The sequence below is a fragment of the Esox lucius genome, chromosome 17 (genome assembly GCF_011004845.1).
Source record: "Esox lucius isolate fEsoLuc1 chromosome 17, fEsoLuc1.pri, whole genome shotgun sequence".
Taxonomy (NCBI): domain Eukaryota; kingdom Metazoa; phylum Chordata; class Actinopteri; order Esociformes; family Esocidae; genus Esox; species Esox lucius.
In genome coordinates, this window is record NC_047585.1 from 13,759,667 (window position 1) to 13,784,685 (window position 25,019).

Sequence of the window (25,019 nt, forward strand, 5' to 3'; positions counted from 1 at the left end):
AGGATGACTAACTTGGGAAGAATGTAGGACAGAGAGAGGTTGGGGTGAGAGTTCTAACGCGAAGGCGAACGAACGCCCTTGTTCCGTGTGGCTCCTATGAAGCCTGTTATTGTCGGTTTACAAGAAGCTCAGCTATAGAGATGTACCAGAGAAACAAACTGCCTGGTCTACAGGCTGGCCTGATGTGAAGGTCACTATCCTACTCTTTAGAGACAATTTAATCTGTGACAGAGTTGACATGACCCTACAATAAAAGGTCTGAGGAGCTACACACTACACACACCAAAAACTCAGAACTCACATTGAGGACACGTTCTATTGGACAATGAGGGGTGGGAGCTCTGAGGTACTTACTGGGCTTTACAGTCACCTGACAGGTCTCTGACCTCAACTGGAAATTGGTAACATATGCTAATCCACACTGTGTCCTCTGAATGAAGAGAGAGAGGGAGAGAGAAAAAAGAGAAGCACTACTGATCCATTCTTACTACATCAGTCAACTTTGCTAATTGTAAAAATTGTCAAAGCACAAACCGACTGCAATCCATAGAGTAGGCCCACTAAAAAGGTGAAGCCAGCGAATGCCTCATTCATACATAAAAAGGGACGTCTGTTTTTATAAAATATAGAGCTTTAATTTATTAGTTAGCAACATCAATGAGAAAGGAGAGATAGCAATTTACACAAGTCATTACAATAACATCAACTGTGCTTTATGTCATACTAAGGGATTTTCCCCTCATAAACCCATACCAAAAAATAACCAAGGATGCATATTGAAAATATGCTAATTCATTGAAGTTATACCTTTCTGCAGAAGATGGTGAAAAAGAGAAGGAGAGGTAGAGGGGGAGAGAGCAGGAGAGAAAGAGAGAAGGGTAATTAGGGCCATTTGCTCCTGTGTTTACCATTACTAGGGTTTGGGTCCATCTGCCTGTCCTTGCAATGACATATTACCCACAACAAGAGAGACATCTACTGACATCCACAGCAACATAGCTTTTATGGACTAATATCATATACTGTACTCAATACATTTCATGCACACAATGAAAAGCCGCCATCCCGAAGTGTTTGGTATGTGTTTTCCTGTGGTCAAGAGGGGGTCATTCCGGTGCTTGTGGATACTGTACATAGAAGGAGTTCCACAGTGAGACAGGAACTTTCTGCTGTACACGTCTGTCAGTTGAGCCCTGACCAGGTTACTTCAACTTTTGAACGAGAGTCATGTTACATTTACGTTCTGTAGGAACCGAGTAACAGCTCTGAAATGACCTCATAGGGAGAGCGGGAATTGGCTGGAATACAAACTAATACACTTCTGGATTTGTTTGGAAACTTAAGAGAATGTGGACCGGCTTCAAAAACAAGCTTTCTCTGTCTCTCGTCATAATTTTGCATATTCAAACTGTCACAAATGATTTAGCTGCCTGCATGAATTTCTAATCTCTGTTGAACAATGGTGTACAAAGAGAAGGCAATGTATTTGAAATCCCATGACAACAAGCTACCTCCCCCCGAAAAATTGGCTTCTTCTAACCATAACAGCCTCGAGGGTACAATATTAAGATGTCAAATTTACAGGTACATTCTATACAAACAGCCCACATCAACGAGTTCTGGAAGAACCTGTGAATATCAATGTTAGAATGGGATTGAAAGAAAGCCAGAGTGGGCCACAGGCATCCCTGACCAGCTCCGGGAGAAGACGAAGACTTGAAGGGATATCGGGTGATTCCTTGCATCGCCCCGGGGTTCCTTTTGGAGAAGGAAGAGGGGGCTTATATTTTTTGAAAGGCCTTTCACGAACATCTGTCTGTGGCCGTGAGACAAACTGAAAACTGCAGTCTCCTACGGGCATTTCCTCATCTTTCTACAAGTTCAACAAAATGATGTTGAGTGTCATCGTTAAAGTCCATTGGATGAGGGAATCAACTGTTCGTCATGGCTTTAACAGAGGTTCCGAGCCATTGCCATGTCAGTTATCTGACTCCACCCACCTCAAAGACTTACTGCCAGCAGTCAAAGGACCCAACATGGAGCCAACGTCACCAAACCTTTAGGAGGGCATTCTCATCCGTCCATTCAGCTGAAGATATTTACACTTATAAATGTCCTTTCAAAGCATCGCTGCGAGTCCTCCAATAGACAGAACATAAAGATATTTGCAATATAATAACACAATTTGTAATAAACACTAACAACAATAATATTATAATAATATTTGCACAGATGTACCTATTCACAAATGCCTTGTTTTTCTATTTTAAGTACAAAGAAATCCACAGAATCATACTATGTACAACCTACAATAAATACTGTGTATCTTTTTTTTTTTTAACAATTAAGAACAATCGGGATGTTGCTTGCTATCTTGCTATTGTTGCTACGTGAAGTGGTTTCTCTTTCTTGTTGCTTTCAAACGTAAAAATAAAATAAAAATCCTTTCACTAAAGTCCCATTTTTGGAGGGGTGTGCAGCGAGGGAGAGAGTGGAGGGGACATGGTGGCAGCTGTACAGGGGCGGCGAGGGGGGGGGGGGGGGTTGGTTCGTGGCACGCTGCGTAAATCCAGGGCCTCATGTCTCAGATGCGGTGATGTGTTCGCCATCGTCGTCCTCGCGTTCCTCCTCGTCGCCGTGATGCCGGCGGTTGCGGGGCTTCTTGTGCTCCTTCAGCTCCTTGAGTCCCTTGACGCTGCTGATGCCCAGCGCGGGGTCTCCCGGACTCCCCTCTCCCCTCTGCCAGTAGTCCTGACAGTACTGGTTGATCAGGCCCATCTCCGGCTGGCTCAGGATGTTGAGCAGGTCCTTGTACTGATCGGCGCTGGGCGTCCATGGGCTGGACTGGACCGGCGGCTGGGCGGGGCCGCCCGTCTCCACCAGGATGTTATTGACCGTGCGTCCGGACAGGACCACCAGCTGCAGTTTGACCAGCGTGTGTTTGAAGTTCTTCTCCGTGGACGTGCACTGGTAGATGCCGCCGTCGGATGTCTGGAGGGAGCGCAGCAGCAGACCCTGCTCCGTCTTCAGCATCCGGCCCTCAGAGCGGATCTGAGCACAGGGAGAGTCAGGCACAGTTGTCATTGCACTCATTTACGAACAATTCCCCACTAACAGCAGGTCTCGATTTCTGCAAGGACTGTTCACCAGTCGTGTCTATGTGGGCTGTCCCTTCTCACCACCAGGGGGCAGTCTCAGTCAGGTTAGGGGTCGGGGTGAGGCGGCGATGTAGTCACAGATAAACAGGTAACAGGCATGCATGGCCGAATATAGAGGTTCATGTTGTTTACGGAGTACATCACCAAGGTGAATCAACACCTTTATGTCTTTGCATTGTTTCATTCATTGAATGGGACATCATCCTGATCATTATTCTGCATCAGCCTACATCATCCTACACAGACTGACTAGTCCTCTCTCTGATTGTCAGTGTGTTCATTCACATTTTTACATACTTTCTATCTACTTATAGAGTGGACTTTTTTGTACCCCAAATAATGTTTTAGCCAAATACTTAATTGCATATTATTTATGGGAATGAGCTGGTGAGCTTGCTGAGTTTGTCCTGCAGTTCGTATTTCACCTTGCCCTCAAATTCAGTACGTATCTGCAGACGATGACCGTTCCTGACTCACCTCTTTCCTCCTGTCGCTGTTCTCCTTCTGCAGGTGCCATTTAAGAGACACATGAGGCGAACGGGCCTGACATTCCAGGAAAGTAGAGCTCCCTTCCACTCCATACTGCACCATCTCCAGCGTGTTCTTATTGACTGCAGCAAAGCATTTGATGTTATGACACCACGTTCATGCACAGACATCCAAACACAAATCGGAAGTGTCATTTCTCACGCCACCCTTTTAACAGACCAAATCAGACCATCGTAAATCAGCAGAAATGTAGTGTGATGTTCACATTGGATTGTTTAAATATCACACGGCCTCTTGTCGGTGAAACCTCAGCGCTGTGTGGGTCTGTTCTGGCTAAGCCAGCCGTTCCCGTCAGCTCACCGTTGGAGTTGTAACCTCGGCACTGGCGGATGGGGTTGCCGTACTTTACATCCTGTCGACGGCTGCGCCTGGAGGGGTCAGATCAACATTCCCAAATAAAAAGAGGTTAACTACGAAATGTTCCGCGAACCCCGAATACCCCGAGAGTATCAGAGCCTTGCGTCTAAAACATTACATTGCCACAGGTTTGCAATAGTCTCAGCTGAGCAACACACGCACGCGCACTTTCTTGGTGCTCACCTTTTCTGAGAGGCGGAGTAGCGGGTGCAGGACTTTCCGTCCCAGGCGCAGTAGGGGTCTCTGGCCAGGCAGCAGTCGGCACACGCCTCACCGTACACGTCACAGCGGTGGAGGGCCAGGTGGGTCACGCCCAGCACTGAGCCCACGTACAGCTGTTGCTGTGGGGACCGAGAGAGAGAGAGGGGAGGATGTTGTCGGTTACTGTTTACGCTCTGTACTGATTCACCCGGATCTTTTAGGGGAATAAACGATTGTTTGATCTGAGGGGTCGCACCGTGGACTGTCCAACTTACCCGTTTGGATGAGATCTTCATGGTGGTTATGGGTGTCGGCACCTGGAATGGCAGAAAAAGACGGACGTTTGGTTGATGTACTACACAGCGGGGGGTCCCTCTTGCTCGAGGAACGGAAGGCGTCGGAGAAAGGGAGGGGCCATGAAAAGAGAAAGGAGGTGAACGAAGAGAGACTCACCTTGAACACCTCCACCTCTTCTAGAACCAGCTCCTCGGTCTGCATGTCGTCTCTGGGCAGGACGATCACCTTCTGAACCGTTCCCCTGTCTGCGGACCCAGAGGAGAGATTGGGTTCACCTCTAACCTAGACCTCTTTAGTCTAATGTCATCAGACCGTGGACATCTGGGTCCACTCCACCCACGGTTGTCTGGAATCAGCGGTTTTAAAAGACCCAAACCCCAGAAAACGTATGCCCCGGAACTTGCTGCCAAACTCTATGTTGCCGAGTCATTACGAAGGCCCGCCCCAAACGGTGTTGGATTGGTCCCTTTTTTTGCCAAGTCTTCAGTCTTTTGAGTTGAATCGTTGGGACTAGTTTCCCACTGATCTGCTCCCTCCCTCCACTCATCCAGCACTCATTTGACCCTTCATCCAAAACACATGTCCCTGTCTTGTTCCTTGTCATACAGGAGCCATTCATCACCAGGCTCCATTAGCACAGTGAAGTCAGCAGGCCCAGGGGCTCCCAACTCCCGCCCGCTGATGCACACCCTGATCACCGGCCACAGGGAGAGATGATGGGAACCACCGCCAGACCCTCTTTACAATAAAAGTGACATTCACCCCCAGACAGAACTGTAATTTCCACAGCCGTGCACTTCAAACTAAATCCAAACACATGAAAGTTGTTTTCTATAGATTATGCATCGATGTGGAAAAGAAAACACAATTATATGATCCAGCGGGCCACGGAGGCTCAGAGCACTGACCTGTTCCCAGGAACAGGACCTCGTAGCTCCCATCTGCAGCTGCCACCTGGTCCACGGTGATGGTGGTGAATTCATAGTCCACGTTGTTCCTGACCACCAGGGGGCGCTTGTGCATTGGGTATACAGCGTTGTACATAGTGGGGTGGTTTCTCATGAAGTTGATCACCTCATCTGGGTAGTCTTTGGTAGACTTCATGTTGGGAGTGAACGTTCCACCGGGACACTACATTTGGCAAAGAGAGAACCACCACCAATGTATTTATATAATGTTGACACTATATCAATCTGTTTTAGGTGTGTCTTTTGTATTTTACTCACGGTCCCGGGCCGAGGGTAGGGGATCTTTCCAGTGTAGGCCACCCACTGGTAGTTGGGCCCCTCTTTGTGAGCATAGGGTCCGTTGAAGACCTGGCGGATGTCAGCCATAGAGTAGACGCACACCGCGGAGCCCTTGAACACAGACCTGGACGGCACACAGATGAAGACAGCAAACGGCTGCTTTAGAAGACTCTCGGAGAGATCGGCTACGTTCTCCCACTCATGAAGTCAACTCTCATGCCCACTTTACATGAGAACGTTCCCAGCTTAACACGGAAACACTCTCCACCGGAGACAAGCTGTCTCACACACTAACACAGAAACGCCCACACCCACAGTGCACTGTTCAAGTACAGTGGAGCACTACTATATTAGCCTGTCCTGTTGAGGGGACTATTATTAGCATCTCAGCAGTCCTAATTAACCGGGCTTCCACTATGATGGTTACCGTGGAGGCCTGGAGTGAGACAGGTACATTGTCTTTCACAGACACAAACACAGACGGACGTGTTTATTATTATGACTGGCTGCCCGGAGTCTAATAGCGTTCGTATCCCCCGTTCAAAACCCCTCCGTTTACAAACGAAGGGGTCAGGAGCACTGGGCCCGTTTACATGAATGCCTTCGCTGACGGATGGCTTGTTAAAAGGCCGGCCACGTGGGAACGCGGGCTTGTGCCTCTCACCGGAGACCCCTTTCACGCAGGGGTACGTGCTGACATCCTCTGTCTCACACAGGATATCCTGTTTCAGTTACAGTGCTTGTCTCACACAGGATAGCCTGTTTCAGTTACTGTGCTTGTCTCACACAGGATAGCCTGTTTAAGTTACAGTGCTTGTCTCACACAGGATAGCCTGTTTCAGTTACTGTGCTTGTCTCACACAGGATAGCCTGTTTAAGTTACAGTGCTTGTCTCACACAGGATAGCCTGTTTCAGTTACAGTGCTTGTCTCACACAGGATAGCCTGTTTCAGTTACAGTGCTTGTCTCACACAGGATATCCTGTTTCAGTTACAGTGCTTGTCTCACACAGGATAGCCTGTTTCAGTTACTGTGCTTGTCTCACACAGGATAGCCTGTTTAAGTTACAGTGCTTGTCTCACACAGGATAGCCTGTTTCAGTTACTGTGCTTGTCTCACACAGGATAGCCTGTTTCAGTTACAGAGCTTGTCTCACACAGGATAGCCTGTTTCAGTTACTGTGCTTGTCTCACACAGGATATCCTGTTTAAGTTACAGTGCTTGTCTCACACAGGATAGCCTTTTTCAGTTACAGTGCTTGTCTCGCACAGTATAGCCTGTTTCAGTTACAGTGCTTGTCTCACACAGGATAGCCTGTTTCAGTTACAGTATTTGTCTCACACAGGATAGCCTGTTTAAGTTACAATGCTTGTCTCACACAGGATAGCCTGTTTCAGTTACAGTATTTGTCTCACACAGGATAGCCTGTTTAAGTTACAGTGCTTGTCTCACACAGGATAGCCTGTTTCAGTTACAGTGCTTGTCTCACACAGGATAGCCTGTTTCAGTTACAGTGCATGTCTCACACAGGATATCCTGTTTAAGTTACAGTGCTTGTCTCACACAGGATAGCCTGTTTCAGTTACAGTGCTTGTCTCACACAGGATAGCCTGTTTAAGTTACAGTGCTTGTCTCACACAGGATAGCCTGTTTCAGTTACAGTGCTTGTCTCACACAGGATAGCCTGTTTCAGTTACAGTGCTTGTGTCACACAGGATAGCCTGTTTCAGTTACAGTGCATGTCTCACACAGGATATCCTGTTTAAGTTACAGTGCTTGTCTCACACAGGATAGCCTGTTTCAGTTACAGTGCTTGTCTCACACAGGATAGCCTGTTTCAGTTACAGTGCTTGTCTCACACAGGATATCCTGTTTCAGTTACAGTGCTTGTCTCACACAGGATAGCCTGTTTCAGTTACAGTGCTTGTCTCACAAGGTGCTGTTAGCTTCAGTGACTTAGGCCGGGAGCAACTGACTTACCCTGAAACTGAGAACAGTCCATAGATGACGGGATTCTTGGTGTCCTGAGCTGGCTGGATAAAGACGTCCCCTGTTAGACAAAGAGAGAATACCACGTGACTCAAAGTGGCAACAAAGTATCGTATGTGCCCCCTGGATTGGCAAAGGAAAAAAGCCATTTTAGATCGGACTTCACAGCGGCGGTCAGGCTATTTAGCAGTGTTTCCGGCCAATGTGGGGTCCTGAATCCAAACTTTTCCATCGCAGACACAGATTCCTGGGTCTCAGAGGGGGAAGGTATGAAATGGAGATCTGTGGGTATATAATGTGAGCCATATGCTTCCCGTGATCCTCGCAGCTGAAGTAACTGGACCTTGGACCCTGCGTCCCTCGATGGTTTAATGAGGGAAACGTGAAAGGAAAAACAATAAAGTGGGAAATTAAAATCCATCTCGACTACCTCAGTTGAGAAGTGTAACACCTTAGGTCCTGGTTGGAACCACAGTTCCGGGGGAAATGTTTTTCATCAAGAGAAAAGAGGGAGGAGCCTGCCTTCTTCAAGGACAGGGAGATTAAATGTGAAAAGTGTCAGAAGCCAGCAGGAATGCCAATAACTAAAAATATCAAATGATTAGACCCACGGAACATTATACCCTCCATGGATAACTCTGTACACATGTCATGGGTATTTATTCATCCAGATATTTCGGAGATACAGACAGACCTCACGCAGCTACACACCCTAAGCTGTTCAAATAAATAGTTTGGCAAAGACAAAGTCGAACAGGAGAACGCTTGATAAACAAAACAGCAGCCCTGCCCACACAAACACTCTCCAAACCCCTCTGGGTGAACATTTCAAACAAAAAGGTAATTTAGTTTTTACCTAAAGCCTTATCAAGGTTTAATTCTTATAAAGAGACATTTCTAGCCTCTGTATCTACACCAGTGACTGGGTTTCTTTGACATTCATGAGTTAGTAATCATCAGGAGCATTTCTTACAGGCAAGGCAAGAGAATGACAGGTAAGGGCTGCAAACAAAAATGGGAATTCACTTTTGGCAAAGACTGAAGAACTTCATAACACATCTGACGCCAGTCTGACAGCCCTTCTGGCTGTAGACAAGGGGAGGGGAAAGAGAACACTGGAACAAGTGGCATCATTGACTTTTCTCACTGGACTTTTGAAGTGTCAGCAGAGGAAGATCCATTGAGGCATATGAAGGATCTATATTGTCTGTACCAACGTGCCTGCAAAGAAAACACTTTGTTCTTGTTGGAGAATGATGCCAAAATACCATATCTATTACAATATAAGCTTTCTTTTGCAATGTATGATTCACTGTAACTGCTTATTTCCCTTGTGGTCGTAATATCATTCCCATTTATTTACTTCAAAACATATTTGTTTTTAAATGGGTTGAGAGGCAACAAGTATCATTCTTGCAGGCAATGTGTGAATGAAGACCATATTATAAATAGTCATGGTGGGTTAACAGAGAGACATAGTTCTGTCTGCCTGTCAGATGGTATGGGCTTTTGCGTGTATAAGACTACATATATATGTCACCAAAGGAGTTGTGTGGTTTTCAACAGTTTTTGCTGATGTTGTATGTTCATTTGTTTTCGCTGATGTTGTGTATGGACCATACACAACATCAATACACAACATCAACACACAACATCAGCGAAAACAAATGAAAACCACACAACTCCCTTGGTGACATATATATGTAGTCTTATACACGCAAAAGCCTCTTGCTCAAAATTGAGGAAAATGACAGCAGACAGTAAACATCTTAAACTGTGGAGGCAAAAGAAAAGAGTCGTCTCTTCAGGTTCAGCATTATAATATTATAACAAACTATGAAATGAACCAGAAAACGTATTTCCACCTTCATTATCACACTTCAAAAAGGTAACACAAATACTGATACCTAACTCTCTCTCTCCCTTCCCGATCCACCCCCCCAACCCCCCACCCCTCCATATTCTACTGTACACAGCTCACACTCCGGTCCGGGAAGACGAGAAGACTGAATCCTTTCTCCTCTCAAAACCGAGACTCTTCCTTAAGATCTCGCTTTACTCCCGTCCCTCTAGTGACCCCTCGTTCAACCCCCCCCCACAGTCCCCCTCTCCGCCATTAAGAAGTCTGCGGAAAAACAAGAGAAGCAAGAAAAACAGACGTCTACATTGAGAAAGTGCTCAGTAACAATTGCTGAACATACAGCAAGCATGTGTGGTTTGGGTAGACATCATAACAACGGATCATTCTGAGCCCTCAGCCTAAGCCCGAAATGAGCCTCCCTCAGGCTACGCGCCTAATATACGATAAAACAAACACAACTAGTCGTGATTGATGGCAGCAGTAAAAACAAATGACCTACAATAAAACCAAATCACATTAGTCACTGGGGCCGCTAATGAAACGTCCCGCTAATAGCTTGCGCTCATTATCCTTTCGACGGGAGCACGAAACGACGCATCTCTCGCGGATGTTTTCCCGAGACGCTGAGCGATCGGTCATGTGGCGTGAGGTGCGGCGTGAGTGGCAGCCGGGGATGATCCCTGTAACCCAGTGGGGCGCCTCCTGGCTGATCCGGAGACAGGCCCTAAAGCCCTGAGCCTCATTACCAGCCCTCCGCAGACACCTCCACCTCCCGCCTTCAGCCCGACGCTGCACTGGAATTAAGCCTAGCTGATCCCAGACCTGCTTATCATACAGGAGCCGTGTTGAAAAACAGGCTGTTATTCGGGCGGGACGGAGGCGGCTTGATCACAGCCTGTAGCGCCCTCTGAGCTCCCCGCGGTGGTTCTCTACGAGGGTAGAGGAGAACCGTACTTGTTTGTGCAGACGCCCACTGACGGATCAAACGCAGTAACGGTGAAAACACAATGAAACTGTCTGTGGGAAATCTGTGCGCGGATTTGTCGAGTGTCCAGCACGGTATCTTTCAGCAATAATAGTCAGGTCATCGGCCCGGTCCTCAATCATCCAAAACCTCGTCCCACTGCAACAGAATGAAATAACAGACCACGGAATCTTAGATGGTGTTGCACGAGTCTAGAACCTAGATCCCTGATTCCTGCTCGTCTGAGGTGTGTAGAAACAGAAACAAGACTTAAACGAAGCACAAACCAAACTGGAGCGAAGATCGGGACGGTTCAAAAGAACTCACATGTCACAGAGCTATTAGAAAGAGTGGGGTCTGAATGGATGATAAGTTCAAGCTTATACAGTGGATGGAGCTGACTGTGTTAATGTCTTACAGGGTTGTAGAAAGACAAGGGTAACATTTAAGACCGTGAGGAACATAATGACTTGCCTCCACCACAGCCTGGAAATTCGGCCTACTTACGGAGCTCGTCGAAGTGTGTCTCGATCCCGTCCGCACCAGGCACGGAGCAGATGAGCCGGGCCTTCAGGAAAGTGCTCCACTTGTTGACCAGGCAGCAGTGTCCTCCGTCATCGTTCTGCAACAGACCAGAGACGTTGTCAAACTCGACCCCTAGACAAACCTCGCTCACGGACCGGCCCGCGGTTCCATACCCACAGCCGTTTTTTAAAAGAAAACAAGCGGTCAACACAGGCTGAGAGGAGGACCGGGAGGAATGCAGTCAACTGGGTGTCAGACCGTCTGCCTCATCTGATGTGGACCAATGCCAAACCCTACAAAGAGGCGGAGGAGTGAAAATGATATACGTTGTGTGTTGCAAACTATCTTCTGCACAAAATACGATTTTGAGTGTTGAAGTGGAAAAATGTGTGCCATCATTTATAATAAGAATAATATAATTGACATCATACCCCAATTAATATTAGAATGAAATCATTAACAACATGTAAAGGTCAGAGTATTCCAGAGTTTTGTAGCTCCTACACTAGAATTAGATCTATTCTTAAATTGTTTCACATCTTTCCACCAAGTCCTATGGGGGTTTCCATGCCAGAAGTGCTAGTTCCAGTGGGACTCATTGAAGGACAGCGGAATACAGAGACAGACAGGAGCAGCTTCCCCGGGGACCAATAAGAGACATGCAGAGGCAGGGGGAGGGGTTTGCACAGCCCAGGGTCACCCCCTGACCCATCGAAGCGTAAACAATGTCCTGAGTCACTGCAGCCACTGGGCTATTCATACCGTCACCAGATAAACACTAGCCTTGGTGTTTACATGCCTATGTATGTTTATGTGTATATATTGGAGGTCAAAGGCAAAATCTCCCACTTGAACAGTTTATCACAGGGGACAAGAGCTTTCCCTTAGGTTTGGGTTTCCTATACTGCTCATTGGCTGTTGAGGAAGTGTGTGTGTGTGTGGATGGGGGTTGTATTGTGTTTTTTTATGCTAGATTGTGTTTAATGGGCACATACAGAAATGGTATATGGCGGGTTTCCACGGAGACCCCTCTACTCTGGGGTTGTCCCTGCATCATTAATGACCGGATACTTGGTTTGCAGAGTCAAAGGTCGCAATACCAAGCAAAGGTCACAACACGACCTCGTCCACAATGAGTCTGCATGTTTCGGCTGATGACGTGTTACAGTATATGGACAGGATGGACACTAACCAGACATATCCGTCCGATCCTGGACTGGGTCATCGGACTCTGGCCCATTTCTGAAGCTTTCTCCCGGAAGAAGAAGTAGAGCTTGTCATCGTTCTTCTCAGCACTGTCAGGAATAAGCTGCGCCTTGATGAATGTGGGATCTGAAATAGAAAATAGGAGAGACAGAGAGAGGGGGGTGAGAGAGAGAGAGGGACGAATAGTGAGTGACAAAGAAAGACAGGGAGATGGAGTGAGTGGACGAAAGAGGGAGCTGATGACGAGACAGATGCTAGTGAGAGTCAGTCCAGAAGCCGAACACGTCATATGTCCCTAATCTCCGTCACTCGCTGAGCACAACATGGCGTCATCCTCTTCCATCACGCCGCTTTACTGATTGAAGCTCCGCTTGAAACATCCAGCTAAACCTGTTCTCCTCCGCTGATACAAAGACCAGAACCCAATCGGGGGTACCTGATTATAGGGCGGGGTACACAGACTCGTGTGGGGGTGGGGGGGGCACACCCTGACAGGGGGTGTGGCACATTAACTTGTTTAGGAAAAGTGGCAGGCGGGATGTCCTTAAACTGTGGCCCCGGGGCCGATGAATAGGACTCAGGTGGGGTCGGGGAGGCCCCCAGTTAGGGGTGCAGTCAGGGGAGGCAGCTGGGTCACAGTGGTAACCAGCCCCACTCGGAAATAATCAATGGTGGTCACAGCGACCTCCCTACGCCCTCCAGCCGGCCACCCCTACATACGCCCACTGTCTAGACTATGGGTCATAAGAGCGCCGCTCAGCCAGGCTGTCCACATGACCTCTCTCCTGACAACTCTGAAATAATTAGTTGAAATGCTAACGCATGTGTTCACAGTATTTGTTAGATTGCGAGGGGCAGAGGCAAATGCGTGACAGGGAGGGGAAATTATTTCTTTACCTTTCCTATGGGTTGGAAACTAGCTTTAGTAATAGGAAATATATATATATACAGCTCCGTAAAAAATTAAGAGACCACTGTGCCTTTTTCATTCCTTTCCAAAAAAGTCAAAAAGGAAGGTTTTGAGTGAGGAACAGAAGGGTTAAAATAAGAGACCACTGCAAATTGAAGCCTTCTGATCCTCACTCAAAACTTTCCTTTTTAACTGTTTTGGAAAAGAAAGAAAAAGGTGCAGTGGTCTCATAATTTTTTCCAGAGCTGTATATATATATACATATATACTACAGCACATTTTCAGTACGCATTGAGAAAAATAATATGACATCCAGCATTGCCAAGCATAGAACATTCATGTAGAGACTGAATCAAAATGAAAACGATCGCATGGTGGAAACATCATACCATTTAGCCATTTGGAGTTGTACTGGTCCGTCCTCATGGCTGTCTGTTTCCCCAGAGTACGAAAGATGGACGCATCCGTACCCATGAAATCGATGTACACCCCGGCATAGAGCTCCCCATCTGTCCATCACAAAGGGGGGGAGAGAGAAAACGAGTAGAGAGAGAGACAGGGAGGGAGAGAGAAAGAGAGGAAAATTAATGAAAGGTCACAGACAATAACACAAAGGTTGACAGGAAGTAAACACTACACGGCAAGTTAACGGCCAATCCCTTATCACGGAGATGTAAGCGTGTTTTCTCTAGGTCAGGAAAACAATGCCCCCCCCCCTCCCAAATGGCCAACAGTAGGGTCCAGCTGGTGGCCAGAGATCCGGCTGGACGGACAGGAGGGAGATCCCGGGGGCGACACTGGGGACCGGAGGGCAGGATGTGGTTGTTGGCATGGGTCGGGGGTAAACAGCCTGGGGCCGTAGGCCTGGGAAATGCCCGGCGAGCAGGTGTTGCCCCAGTATGGGTCCTGTTTGGCGCGCTGACAGTCCTCCCGAAGACAAGACGACGTGTTCCTCGGTCCATCGCAACCGATCCAACACCCTTGTTGGCAAGGTGACCGATCCCAGTCCGGGCTGGTGGGAGGGGGAGCGACGCACACCCCCCCCCTCGTAATGCGGGGAATTCCCAGGTTATCGTGTGGGTCGTCTGGTATGACTGGCCGTGTGGTAGGACGGTTCTGTGGTCGGGCTGCCGGCGGATGTGTTGCCTCAGTGAACCAATGCTTGTTAGTTCCGCCTAGATCAGCTCTAGGTGTGGGCTGACATGGAGGGTTAAACAGGGGTCATGGGAAGTTTACAAACAACCCTGGGTGGCTGGGAGGTCAGTGGAGCCATGCCAGAAAGGTCGACTGCCAAGTATGACCAAATGGCTTTAAGCTGCTCACAACAACAGGCAACCTGGTGAACTTTAGAATGCACTGATATACGCCTCTCCCTTTATCAACCCTTTACAGACAAAACATCGGAAACTACAGACAATTTCAAATGCAGCAAATCGCTTTGTGTTATTTTGATTAAGATGAAAGTGTAACAATGGACTGATATGGTTGTCGTGAGGTAGCTGCAAATGAAGAGAAATCTGTCTTAAAAGAGGTAGACATATTTGATTGAACGTTGTCTAGGGTGCAGACCACAGACCAGGTTGGAATGACCTGACCCATGTGTTGCCTACTCAGCACTTCCCAAAAATGAAAGTAGTGAGGTGACACAAACAGGGTACTTACTAATCAAAGCTGAGACGCTGTTGAGTTTTGGGTCGTAGGGACATTTGCCTTTCCCTGAATCTACTTTGCCTGGGTCCAAACGGAAGGTATATTCCTGTAACGGGAGAGTGCAAGACACAATGATACCTAAACCAACATAAACCATGCTGCCGTTTCCATTGATAATCAAGAACGGAGTTGACTCTGTGTTTATTTGTGTTTTAAGTGTTTAGGTTTTCACATGCGGTGCATATTCCTGAGGGAGAGCGGCAAAGAGAGGGCACTCGAGGATCAGGTGGGGCAACACAAACAGGTAAGGGGCTGAGGTCAATCCTTGGTAAGCAAATAGATTCAGAGCATTCTGTGTTAGGATTCTGAATCAGATACACACACGTGTGTTAGGTCTGGGCATGGTAATATGAAGTGAACGATGCCTTTTGTTAACATCATGGTGGATCGTTCTGTTATTATCAAAACAGATTTCCTTTCTATTTTGATTCAAATGTTAACCCATTTCCTTCAGACCTCCCATTTCTGCCAAAACTGACAAAAACGTATATGGCCTTGCATTATAGTAGCTTCTCCCAGTAGGATATGCAGATGTGTCCCCCGAAACACATTTAAACAAGCTGTTCTGCTTCTTCACACTGCATGATTTCAAACAGGAAGTACTGACCAGCACCAATGAGCCTGGAGGAGAACGTACTCATCAGCCAACAACCAGGATTAAGCTTACAGGGGACTGAACTACCACAGGGAAGTGATAGAGCACAACAAGGTGACACCAACCCCCCCAAACTTGGACGGTGCTTAGCCAATTGGCGCCGCCACACGCATTGTCCGTATGCCGCAACCAGGATTTGAAAATATGGCAGATTTACTTTATTAATCTCTTAAAACATAATGTGTTTGCCGATAAAAACATTCCTTGTTCAAGCATAAAAAAATCTAAGACCAAAGAAGGAATATTACACCCGTCAGCAATTCTTATTTGACTAAAAGACAAGTTGGACAAAACCTTTCCCCAAAAAATAAAGAAAGATTGGCAGACTGATTTCATCTGAACCTATAGAAGCACTTTTTATAGGCAGAGCTGGACTGTTTATACGCTGGTGTCTATGGCTCCATTTATTTTAGGAGCCCTCCCAGAATAGCTCCCAAAACCACATGAAGGCAGTACATTTTAAAAGCATTATTTTGTTTCCAAGATACTGGGGGTGCTTTGGTTAAAAAAAAAGTTTTTATTGCAAACATTTTGACAGTATATTTTATATGATAAGTGCTGGTTTATTGTTATGACGTGGTGTGCGGTATTCACTGCGTGAATGATTTGAATGACATTAGTATGCAGCCTACTTCTCAACATACGAGGAGCCAAGATGAGTAGACAAAGGAAGTACAGCAGAATACTTTGTAGTCAGATATCAAGCTGTATAAGATGTGACTGTTGACGGACTGCCTAATTTATACGGACCAACTTAAATGAATGAGACCTTTCTACTATTGCACTGAGATCATATTCACCCTAACCTAAAACTCCATTTACACCACACAGCGTCCATTTACACCACACAGCGTCCATTTTGGATCTCAACAGGTGGAACAATGATAAGCCTTGGCTTCTTAGACTGCAGAAGGGTCCCAGACAAAGACCCAAACCCCTGGCTAAAGTAGCCCCTTCTCTGCCCACGGCCCACAGCCCACCTCTGACTCCACAGGCCCTGCTGTAGTGCTGTAGTCTGCCGCCCGGCTGGTCCTCCCTCCGGACTTGGGCGCCTGCAGGTACAGAGCCTAAAAAACAGCACAGGTTCCACCCGATTACCGTGAGGGTCCAACCGACCACACCCGACCAGAGACCCCAGAACCAAAAGAAACTCAGTGACAACTGAAACCAAGAGTTGACCAGGAGCAAAACGGAAAAAGCTCAATTAAAGACCCATGACCGAAAAGCAACAGAAGGACGATGACCAACGAAAAGAAGAAATCAAGAGTGGACTCCATGAGAAACATAAAGATTTGCAGCGATGACAAGCCCAAAAGAAACAACTCATAACTCTGTTAGGGAAACCAGGCTAGAGAGTTCAGTGAGGATTTTATTTACGGTGCATACATAAATGAGATGAGTTTCAGAATCAGACGTTATTTAAGTTGCCAGAAACACGCATCAAAAACATGCAATGCCATGCAATACCATGCAAGTGAACACAAAGTCACAAGGCAGCAACATAAAAAAAATAGGTTGTCGAAGAAGACAACCAATGTCGGTGAAAAGGAGAAAAACTGCGAAAAAAACAACAACAATTCCGTCAAGGACAGTTCTGAATGCGTTATGAAGTAAAATCTGGAAAACCTCGGGAGCTGAGGACGTGTGAGAACTTTGGAATGAAAACGAAGGGAACTTTCAAACGTTTTGTTTACACCTCTAATTTTAACAAAGGATAACCTTTACATTTAATGAGGCATAGCTAGCGGGGCCTTGGGCGGCGGTGCTGACAAAAAGAGAACAGGCTTGTACATTGAAACCTTGCCCTCCAATTAAAGAGGGAGATTAAACAGGCAGGAGAGGAACAGTAAGTGTGCACTGGGGACGGCAGCTGCTGCAGCTCTGACGGCCGGCGCTCGGCGAACGAGAGAGCGAGGGAGGGATGTGCCGAGTTACAAGGCCGATGATGGATAGAAGGCTCCATCAGGATTGACGGGCTTTCAGAGCCTCGCGGTCGAGCTGGAACACTACAGACCGACAGGTGAGCGGACAGCGGCCAGGGAGGACGTGGTGGCAGTTGTTTTCAACACACTGTCAACATGCTCATCCCGGCAGCACCGTGGTCGGCAGTTAGCCGCCTGTTGTGGCGTTTAGCGGCCTCGCCAACAGGAGCGCCAACAGCGCGATGCAAACTGCCGGGCAAATGGGAGCCGTTCATCTGTGGAGAGCTCACCATAAGCTTTTTATTGGGTTCAACCGGGCCACGGACAGAGCTAATTGGTGTGGCACAGAGGAACAGGAAATAAGGAGAGAACGCGAGAGGACTATGGGTATGACGCAGAGGAGAGGTTTTGAGTGACAGATCTGAGGGTATTTCACGGGGACACTGCGTTCAGGGATCTCATATGCTGTTACCTGGGACCGGCGTCCTCGGTCCACGTAGGTGCAGATGGGGTTGTAGGCCCCGGTTCCACAGACGTACAGGTGGGTCCGGTTCCACGGCTCGATCAGCCGGATGAAGTTCCCGCATTCCCCCTGAAGGAAAAGAGAAAAAGGAACACTTTCAGTAAGAGATGAGGGACAAGAGGGAATTAAAAAATAACAGTCAAAATGTAAGTTAGCCTTTCAAACGTCCAATGGATGATTGAATGCATCTTACAATTAGGGCCATTAAGCAGAAGCTCTTATCCAAAATAAATTACAGTTAAGGCATTCATTTAAGACAATTAAGACGTTCATTTAAGAATGTTACAGCGTTCATTTTAGACAGTTAGGGCATTCATTTAAGACAGTTAGGGCATTCATTTAAGACAATTAGGGCATTCATTTAAGACAGTTAGGGTGTTCATTAAAGTCAATAAGGGTGTTCATTTAAGACAATTAAGGTGTTCATTTACAACAGTTACGGTGTTCATTTAAGACAATTAGGGTGTTCATTTAAGAGAGCTAGGGCTTAAATTTAAGACAGTTAATGACGTCCATTAAAGAGAAAAATGTGGGGTACACACATCCATCAGCTTACTACCTCAAACAACTTCCGACCACCTCTGAATGATCTGAGTTGTGTTTGCCTGCAGTACGTCACCCTGGCTTAAATTTACCGATCACACACACATGTACACACTCTCACATGCTGAAGTCCGGCTTTAGAAAAGGTCAGGTTGGTGGACCAGTCTCAGAGGTGTTAGTAATGAGGCCAGATCTGTGTCCCGAAAGATCTGAGGCCCCTAATCTCGCATACCAGCTGTGCGGCTCTCCAGCGAAATGTGTGTAGAAGAGGGGATAAGTCATTTGAACACATCCAACCCCAACAACATGACAGTTGCGGTCTCATTCATTGCATTGAGCCTCTGTGTTTGTGTGTGTGGGAGGAGGGTGCGTGCGACCATGTGTTTGTGGATGTGTGTGTGCGCGCGCACAGGTGTGTGTATTTTTCACCCACCCCCCCCTGCCCGGAACAGAGGGCATGACTGACGTTGACCTCCCAGCCCGATCCAATACATCCCCCAGTGAATTGTTTTCGAACTGTCATCATCTGTCACATCCTGAGAAGGGCCCGGTGGGCCAAGATGTAAACCGCCAGTTTAATCTGTTAGTATCTCGGTGTTGGAATTCCAACCCTCCACACAAAACACACACACCCACTTATGTATACATGCACATACGGGGGGGGGGGGGGGATGGGGGGGGTTGGGGGGCCCATACTGCAGCCGGGGGCTGTGAGCAATGCGGGTCACCGAGCGCGTCTAAATGAACATTCCAGTTGGATAAACAGAAGCCTACCCTCTCCATAGCGGCAGGAGAGCACGGCTATTATCCATTCATTCTCCGTCATGCCTAGACACACCCCTCAGGGCTGCGGTGGGGGGGGGGGGGGGGGGGGGGTGGTGCATGTGTGAGCATATCAAACGAGGAGTCAGAGGAGGAGATCGAACCTCGATATGAATTTAAATGGTGCTCTCAGGTCTGTGGGGGCGGAGGGTGAGGGAGGGTGAGGGAGGGTGAGGGCTACGGTGTGAGCGTGTGTGTGTGTGTGTGTGTAAAGTCGTTAACCCGTACGAACAGGCGCGGTAGAGCAGAAGCCCTAGCCTCCAGCGCCCGACCTCCTAGCCCCTGACGGAAAGGGATTCAAAGGAGTAGAGGAGTTGCCCTGTTGGAGCAGAACTGAGTGATGTCAGCGGGGGGGGGGGGGGGTACTCACGTTGGTGTCCTTCCCGGACAGAACGCACTCGGTCTTCCTCTGAGGAGCCACGGGCCAGTGGATCTGAGAGGGAGAAAGGAATCAGTCAATTTTACCGTCTCCGTCCGGAACCGGGTCGAGGATCGGAGTCGGCGGGGCGTCTTACTATGAGCGGTTCCTTGTTGATGTCGTGCAGGTCCAGGGACAGGATGTAGTCCTTGCTGCCCACGTACATGCGGTCGTGGTCCTCATCCATGCGCAGGATACGGTAGTCCGTCGAGTTCAGCAGGAAGGTGAAGTGGTGGGCGGTACCAGTTGATCTCAGCTCTGTGGGAGACAGAGGGAGATGTAATCATGTTGGCCTGGACAATTCGGCCATAACGGGCAATTTGCATAGACTCACTGAGAAACCCACAGACATTACCAAGGGATTCGCCTTGTTATTGGGAGTGGGTTCGGGGCAACACAATACTGGCAAGGAATGTTACTTTAACAGCCAGCTGGTTGCCCAAGCTATGAAAATATATTTTTTTTCATTCTGGAAATCATGTTTCCTTCATTTCTGGAAGTCATGCCAAACATACACAAGCACACGCACAAAAACAAATCGTTTGCCATGCTTAGAGTAACTTCAACCGCTCATAAAACCACGCTCCAAATCTAGCCTTCCAACAACCCAGTGACATCTACAGCACTGGTGGTGGAACGATGCCTGCTGCTTCAATCTGTTGTTGGGATTCAGTCAGTTGTGTGTGGCATTCAAAAACTCCCAGGCTGTTGTTGTGGTTTTGGCCATTCTGCATTGCTATCGTATTGAAATGTTGTACACACACATCCTGACCACGACGCGCAAGCAAGCATTTCCATGGACGATGCGAGTCCCTCAGAGGAAATGGACAAGGCACTCCCCTCTCATAATGAAACACTACCTGGGTACACCAGAACAAGAACAGTGGCTCGGGATTATACGAATGGCACAATATAATAACAGGACAAGATAAAACCGCTTAGACGGTCTGTGGCAAAAACACAAGGAGAATCAGACAGACTCGTGCCCCAGACTCTGTCCATCCTTTCTGATGTGGCCCTGGTAATGGAGACATGTAATATGACTCTCCTTCTAGTGCTCTAGTATGTCAGGGCCACCTGTAGAGCCCTCTGACCTACCAAACAAGGCAACATTTAATTTAATTGCGGACATGATATAGGAGATATGTTGTCTTACTGTGAGGTTTTTAATTTATTTATATATATTTATGTTAAACCTGACCCCTGACATCATCTTAGGCGTGCTGCTACTGCCCTGCCCTAATTGGTACAACAACTGGAATACATTTCTATTGCAACCTCTTGTGTTGAGAGATTTAGGTATTTGTATGAGGCGGTTAGTTTCACACAGTTTGATAATCGTATCAGCAAAACAACAGGAAACAATATAACTGCGGTAAACCCTAGAAACTGCAGAGCAGCTACTGCCCGTATCCTTGGTTCCACAGTAGCTTGACCTCCCATTTTCTTCACATATTTGTCCACACGATGAAGTGTGTATTGATAAGTAAAACAATTTGAATTGTTCCCAAACCAAATCACAACAGGCCAGCTTGGCTGACATACAGAAACACAGAAAACATTTGATAAAACAAAAAACTAAACAAATCATTCAAATCACAGTGTACCTTTACATTTATATTACAATTTCTTTGAAGTTAAAGGTTTAAAAATTTTGCCGTGGATGACTGTGTGTGTGTGTGTGTGTGCGTGTGTGTGCATGTGCGCATGCGTGCGTGCGTTTGTGTGTGTGTGTGAAATCAAGGGTGTGAGGGGTGATGGATGGTAGGTCCAGGGCACACAGCAGACCTTTGTCCCTCTCCTCTTGCCATTAGTTTGAACTAGTCTGGTATGAAAATGGCTCCATTAGTGGTAAGGAGGAGTTCAGCGGTAGACTTGAGTGGGGCGGGAAACTGACAGGAGGTCTGCCTCTCCCGCTCTCTCTGTTTCTCAAGGTGGGCCCTCTCTCTCTCTCTGCGCAGCTTGGGAAAGTTGATCCTGCACTTGGATCCACTACGTCCCAGAGGAGACCACCACTCGGTGGAAGTTCTGTTCATTTTCCACTCCACTGGAACCAGACAAACGACCCCCCTGTCTTTAGTAAGTCCTCCTAATTTTCCACAGTCCTCCACGGTCCCCTCCCAGTTCTAAAGGTACTCTCTATCGGATCGAACGGAGACAGCTGGAGACAGACTCTCCTCGATAAGAAAAGTCCTCCAGCCTTAGCGCCCCGCCCCCCCCCCCCCCGTGGAAATGGACGTGTCACGTCCAGCCAGACAGACGGACTGAGTGACAGAGATGAGGGGCTCTGGACAAAGGCCATGGAGACGGTGTCGATGCACTGCCGTGAGGCCGCTGGCAGAGGTCTCCTCAGCTGTTCGTGCGCCGGCTTCTCCCGTCGGGATAGTGCATAATGGGCATTGTCGCGGTTCAGCAGGTGTTAGCCGGCTAGCCGCATGCGCGAACAGAGGAGACGGGAGCACGCTGGTCCGCCCTGGCACGTCGCTCTCCGTGTAACCAGAGTGAGGACGCGGGTGCAGGTGCTGACCGGCTGATGAAGAGTCACATCCACACCGGTAACCCGAACCCCCGCTAACCCGAACCCCCGCTAGCCCCCTGGCCGGACGGACGGGAACATCCCTTCAATCAGCACTCGACCGTGTCTTCACAGCCCATGCAGAACGGATACGCTACAGCTACAGTAACACACACACACACAAAACACGCACACACACTCACACACACATGCTTAACTGTTAACAGCGTGAGGGCAGTGAAAGTTAGTCTGAGCAGGCCTGTCGTTGTCCACTCTGGTTATCAGCGGGCAGGCCCCCAGCCAGCTACTCAGCCAGCCAGGCAATAAGCCAGTCAGCCAAGCAGCTCGTAAGCCCACTGATGGCAGGAGCACCAGGTCGAGGGTGACACCCGAGACGCCGGGTTCAGAGGACACGCTGTCACCAGCTGACATGTGACATTCATCGCCTCTTCGCTGAGATTAGCACTCAGGTTCCTTTAAATGGGACCGCAGCGGCGCGGCGGCTCTGCTTGAAGCACTCGGCCGGTAGACGGACAGGCAGAGCCAAAGTCCCCAGCAGGTCCCAGGTCAGGGGAGAGGCACATTTATTCACAGACGGAAAGCGAGAGACCGACACAGGAATATTACATGTGACAGGAAGACGGCATCCATCAAATACCTTATCAGTCATGCCAGCCTTTGCAGTTGGTTACGTCTCATCTGACGCTCTCCAATAACCCGTCGCTCCGCATGAAAATCGTTTTGTAAATGTTTACCATTTCTGGTGTAAGTGTAGAAATCATTTAACCCCTATTGAAATCGAGTCCGGAGCCAATGACAGAGAAGTCTTAAGCCAGCAACCTACAGATTCCTTGAACTCTGGATTTGGCAGCTAAGGACACTTGTACCCTCCAGCTGGCAACGAGTAGGAGAGTGAACGACAGTAACAGGCATTGAGAAACCAACAGAGAATATTGAAACAGCGCAACACTCAATATCCGCACGCTCTGATGGAGACCAATCATGGCCAGGATAGTACACAGAAAATGTACAGCGGAGCTGTGTGTTCTCCCCATGTTGAAACGATATCAAAACATTACGTGAAATGAATCCTTTTAAAATAGAATGATTGCAGTCTTAGGTTACATTAAAAACTGCTTGCGCTCTGTGGTTTGTTTTGCAAGATGGGCATTTTATGTCATCGCATTCAGAATCACCCTTGCATCCAACAATCATCTTACAAAATACATATTCACGTTTTTTCCAGAGATAGCAATTTCCCATCGTAAGTAAAAAGCATTATCGGATAATGGAAACATTCTCAGGCTATGTTTAACATAAAACAAAACAGAGGGAGAAAAAAAAAGGCTTGGCATGAGACTCCGCATTTCAAATTCCTTGTGGCTAAACTTACTGTACTGTTAAACACGGGTGGTGTCTCTTGTTTCAAATTGGGTAAATGACAACCAGTGCCAAATGTACAGTGAAGCATGCCCCAGCATGAAATATGACTGGAGATCTGGAGACTAGGAGAGAGTTGGGGACGGGAGCGAGTTTAACCCCGCTGAGACCAGATGTCTGGTTCTTTCCTGCCTGGCTGGTCCCCTTTATTTGTCCGGGTTGGCCGACCGCAGCAGGGACACCGGGTCACCCGCTGGGCATGACATGAACGTAGGACCGACAACAGGACGGCCGACAGGCTACTTAGCCTTCCATTCGCGATGCCTGAATGTGGACCCTCCTTTGCCGTCTCCATCTCTGTGAGCGTGTCCGTTCCACTTGACACGCAGACTCTCGTCAATCTAGGCAAACTGAAGTGCAATCTGACGGTTCCCTTTATGTCCTCCTTTGCCATTAGCAGGTTCCAGCATGTTCTCACCACGTGGCTGGAAGAGGCATGGTGAAATCACAGGAACGGCATGATGATGGTTCTCCATCACATTAACTCAGAATGATAGGATGGGCTGGGATGATGGGATTGGCTAGGATGATAGGATGGGCTGGGATGATGGGACTGGCTAGGATGATAGGATGGGCTGAGATGATGGGATGGAAGGGATGATGCGATGGAAGGGATGGGATGATTGGATGGGCTGGGATGATGGAATGGACTGGGATGATGGAATGGGCTGGGATGATGGGATGGGCTAGGATGATTGGATGGAATGGGCCAGGATAATGCGATGGGCTGGGATGATGAGATGGGGTTTTTACAAAAAAAAAAATCTAATCTTGTTTAAATACATTTGCGGGCCAGAAAAGAGTGGTTGTTGCTCCATCATTGTCTCTACATAATATTTTAAAGCATATTGTTGAAGAGTGGCCCTAATTGGATATATTTTATTTACCCATAAACCACCAGACCTGGGCCCCTGGCTGCAGTCTGCTTATTTACCTGAACTGATGTGTTAACATGAATGTAGTGATCATCATTATATCTAGTGATTAATAGAATGACACCATGTAACATTCAATGTCTTGTAGACTTCACATTTTTCTGGTATTAACTTCTTATGTCAGCAAGTGGTCAGAATGGCCCATGTTAACAATTATTGTCCCATTGCTTAGCACGCACCACATAGCCCACCTTTTTATCTGACTTTAAGTCCATACAGTACCCTTGTGAGGGAAATACTCTCCACAGTTACGGCTTGGTTTTTATCTAGAA

The 25,019-nt window shown here is 47.7% G+C and overlaps 1 protein-coding gene across 4 annotated transcripts in view; it reads right to left on the reverse strand.

The window, feature by feature from the left end:
- Nucleotides 1–619: 619 nt before the first annotated feature.
- Nucleotides 620–25,019, reverse strand: part of sema3fa (sema domain, immunoglobulin domain (Ig), short basic domain, secreted, (semaphorin) 3Fa) — a 56,557-nt gene continuing 32,157 nt past the window's right edge. Inside the window, exons 3-19 of one of the 4 annotated variants that reach the window (XM_010896110.5) lie at nucleotides 19,955–20,115; nucleotides 19,810–19,872; nucleotides 18,024–18,143; nucleotides 16,610–16,696; nucleotides 14,927–15,020; nucleotides 13,654–13,773; nucleotides 12,341–12,480; nucleotides 11,131–11,245; nucleotides 7,790–7,859; nucleotides 5,789–5,933; nucleotides 5,471–5,693; nucleotides 4,719–4,807; nucleotides 4,541–4,582; nucleotides 4,248–4,405; nucleotides 4,008–4,075; nucleotides 3,636–3,769; nucleotides 620–3,051 (exon numbers count right to left, since the gene is read on the reverse strand). In XM_010896110.5, the coding sequence (XP_010894412.1) occupies nucleotides 2,578–3,051; nucleotides 3,636–3,769; nucleotides 4,008–4,075; nucleotides 4,248–4,405; nucleotides 4,541–4,582; nucleotides 4,719–4,807; nucleotides 5,471–5,693; nucleotides 5,789–5,933; nucleotides 7,790–7,859; nucleotides 11,131–11,245; nucleotides 12,341–12,480; nucleotides 13,654–13,773; nucleotides 14,927–15,020; nucleotides 16,610–16,696; nucleotides 18,024–18,143; nucleotides 19,810–19,872; nucleotides 19,955–20,115 (2,303 nt within the window). In that variant the 3' untranslated portion in view covers nucleotides 620–2,577. Of the gene's footprint in view, nucleotides 3,052–3,635; nucleotides 3,770–4,007; nucleotides 4,091–4,247; nucleotides 4,406–4,540; nucleotides 4,583–4,718; nucleotides 4,808–5,470; nucleotides 5,694–5,788; nucleotides 5,934–7,789; nucleotides 7,860–11,130; nucleotides 11,246–12,340; nucleotides 12,481–13,653; nucleotides 13,774–14,926; nucleotides 15,021–16,609; nucleotides 16,697–18,023; nucleotides 18,144–19,809; nucleotides 19,873–19,954; nucleotides 20,116–25,019 lie in introns of all 4 variants that reach the window. The other 3 variants (XM_010896109.5, XM_010896112.5, XM_010896111.5) reach the window with 3 other exon arrangements.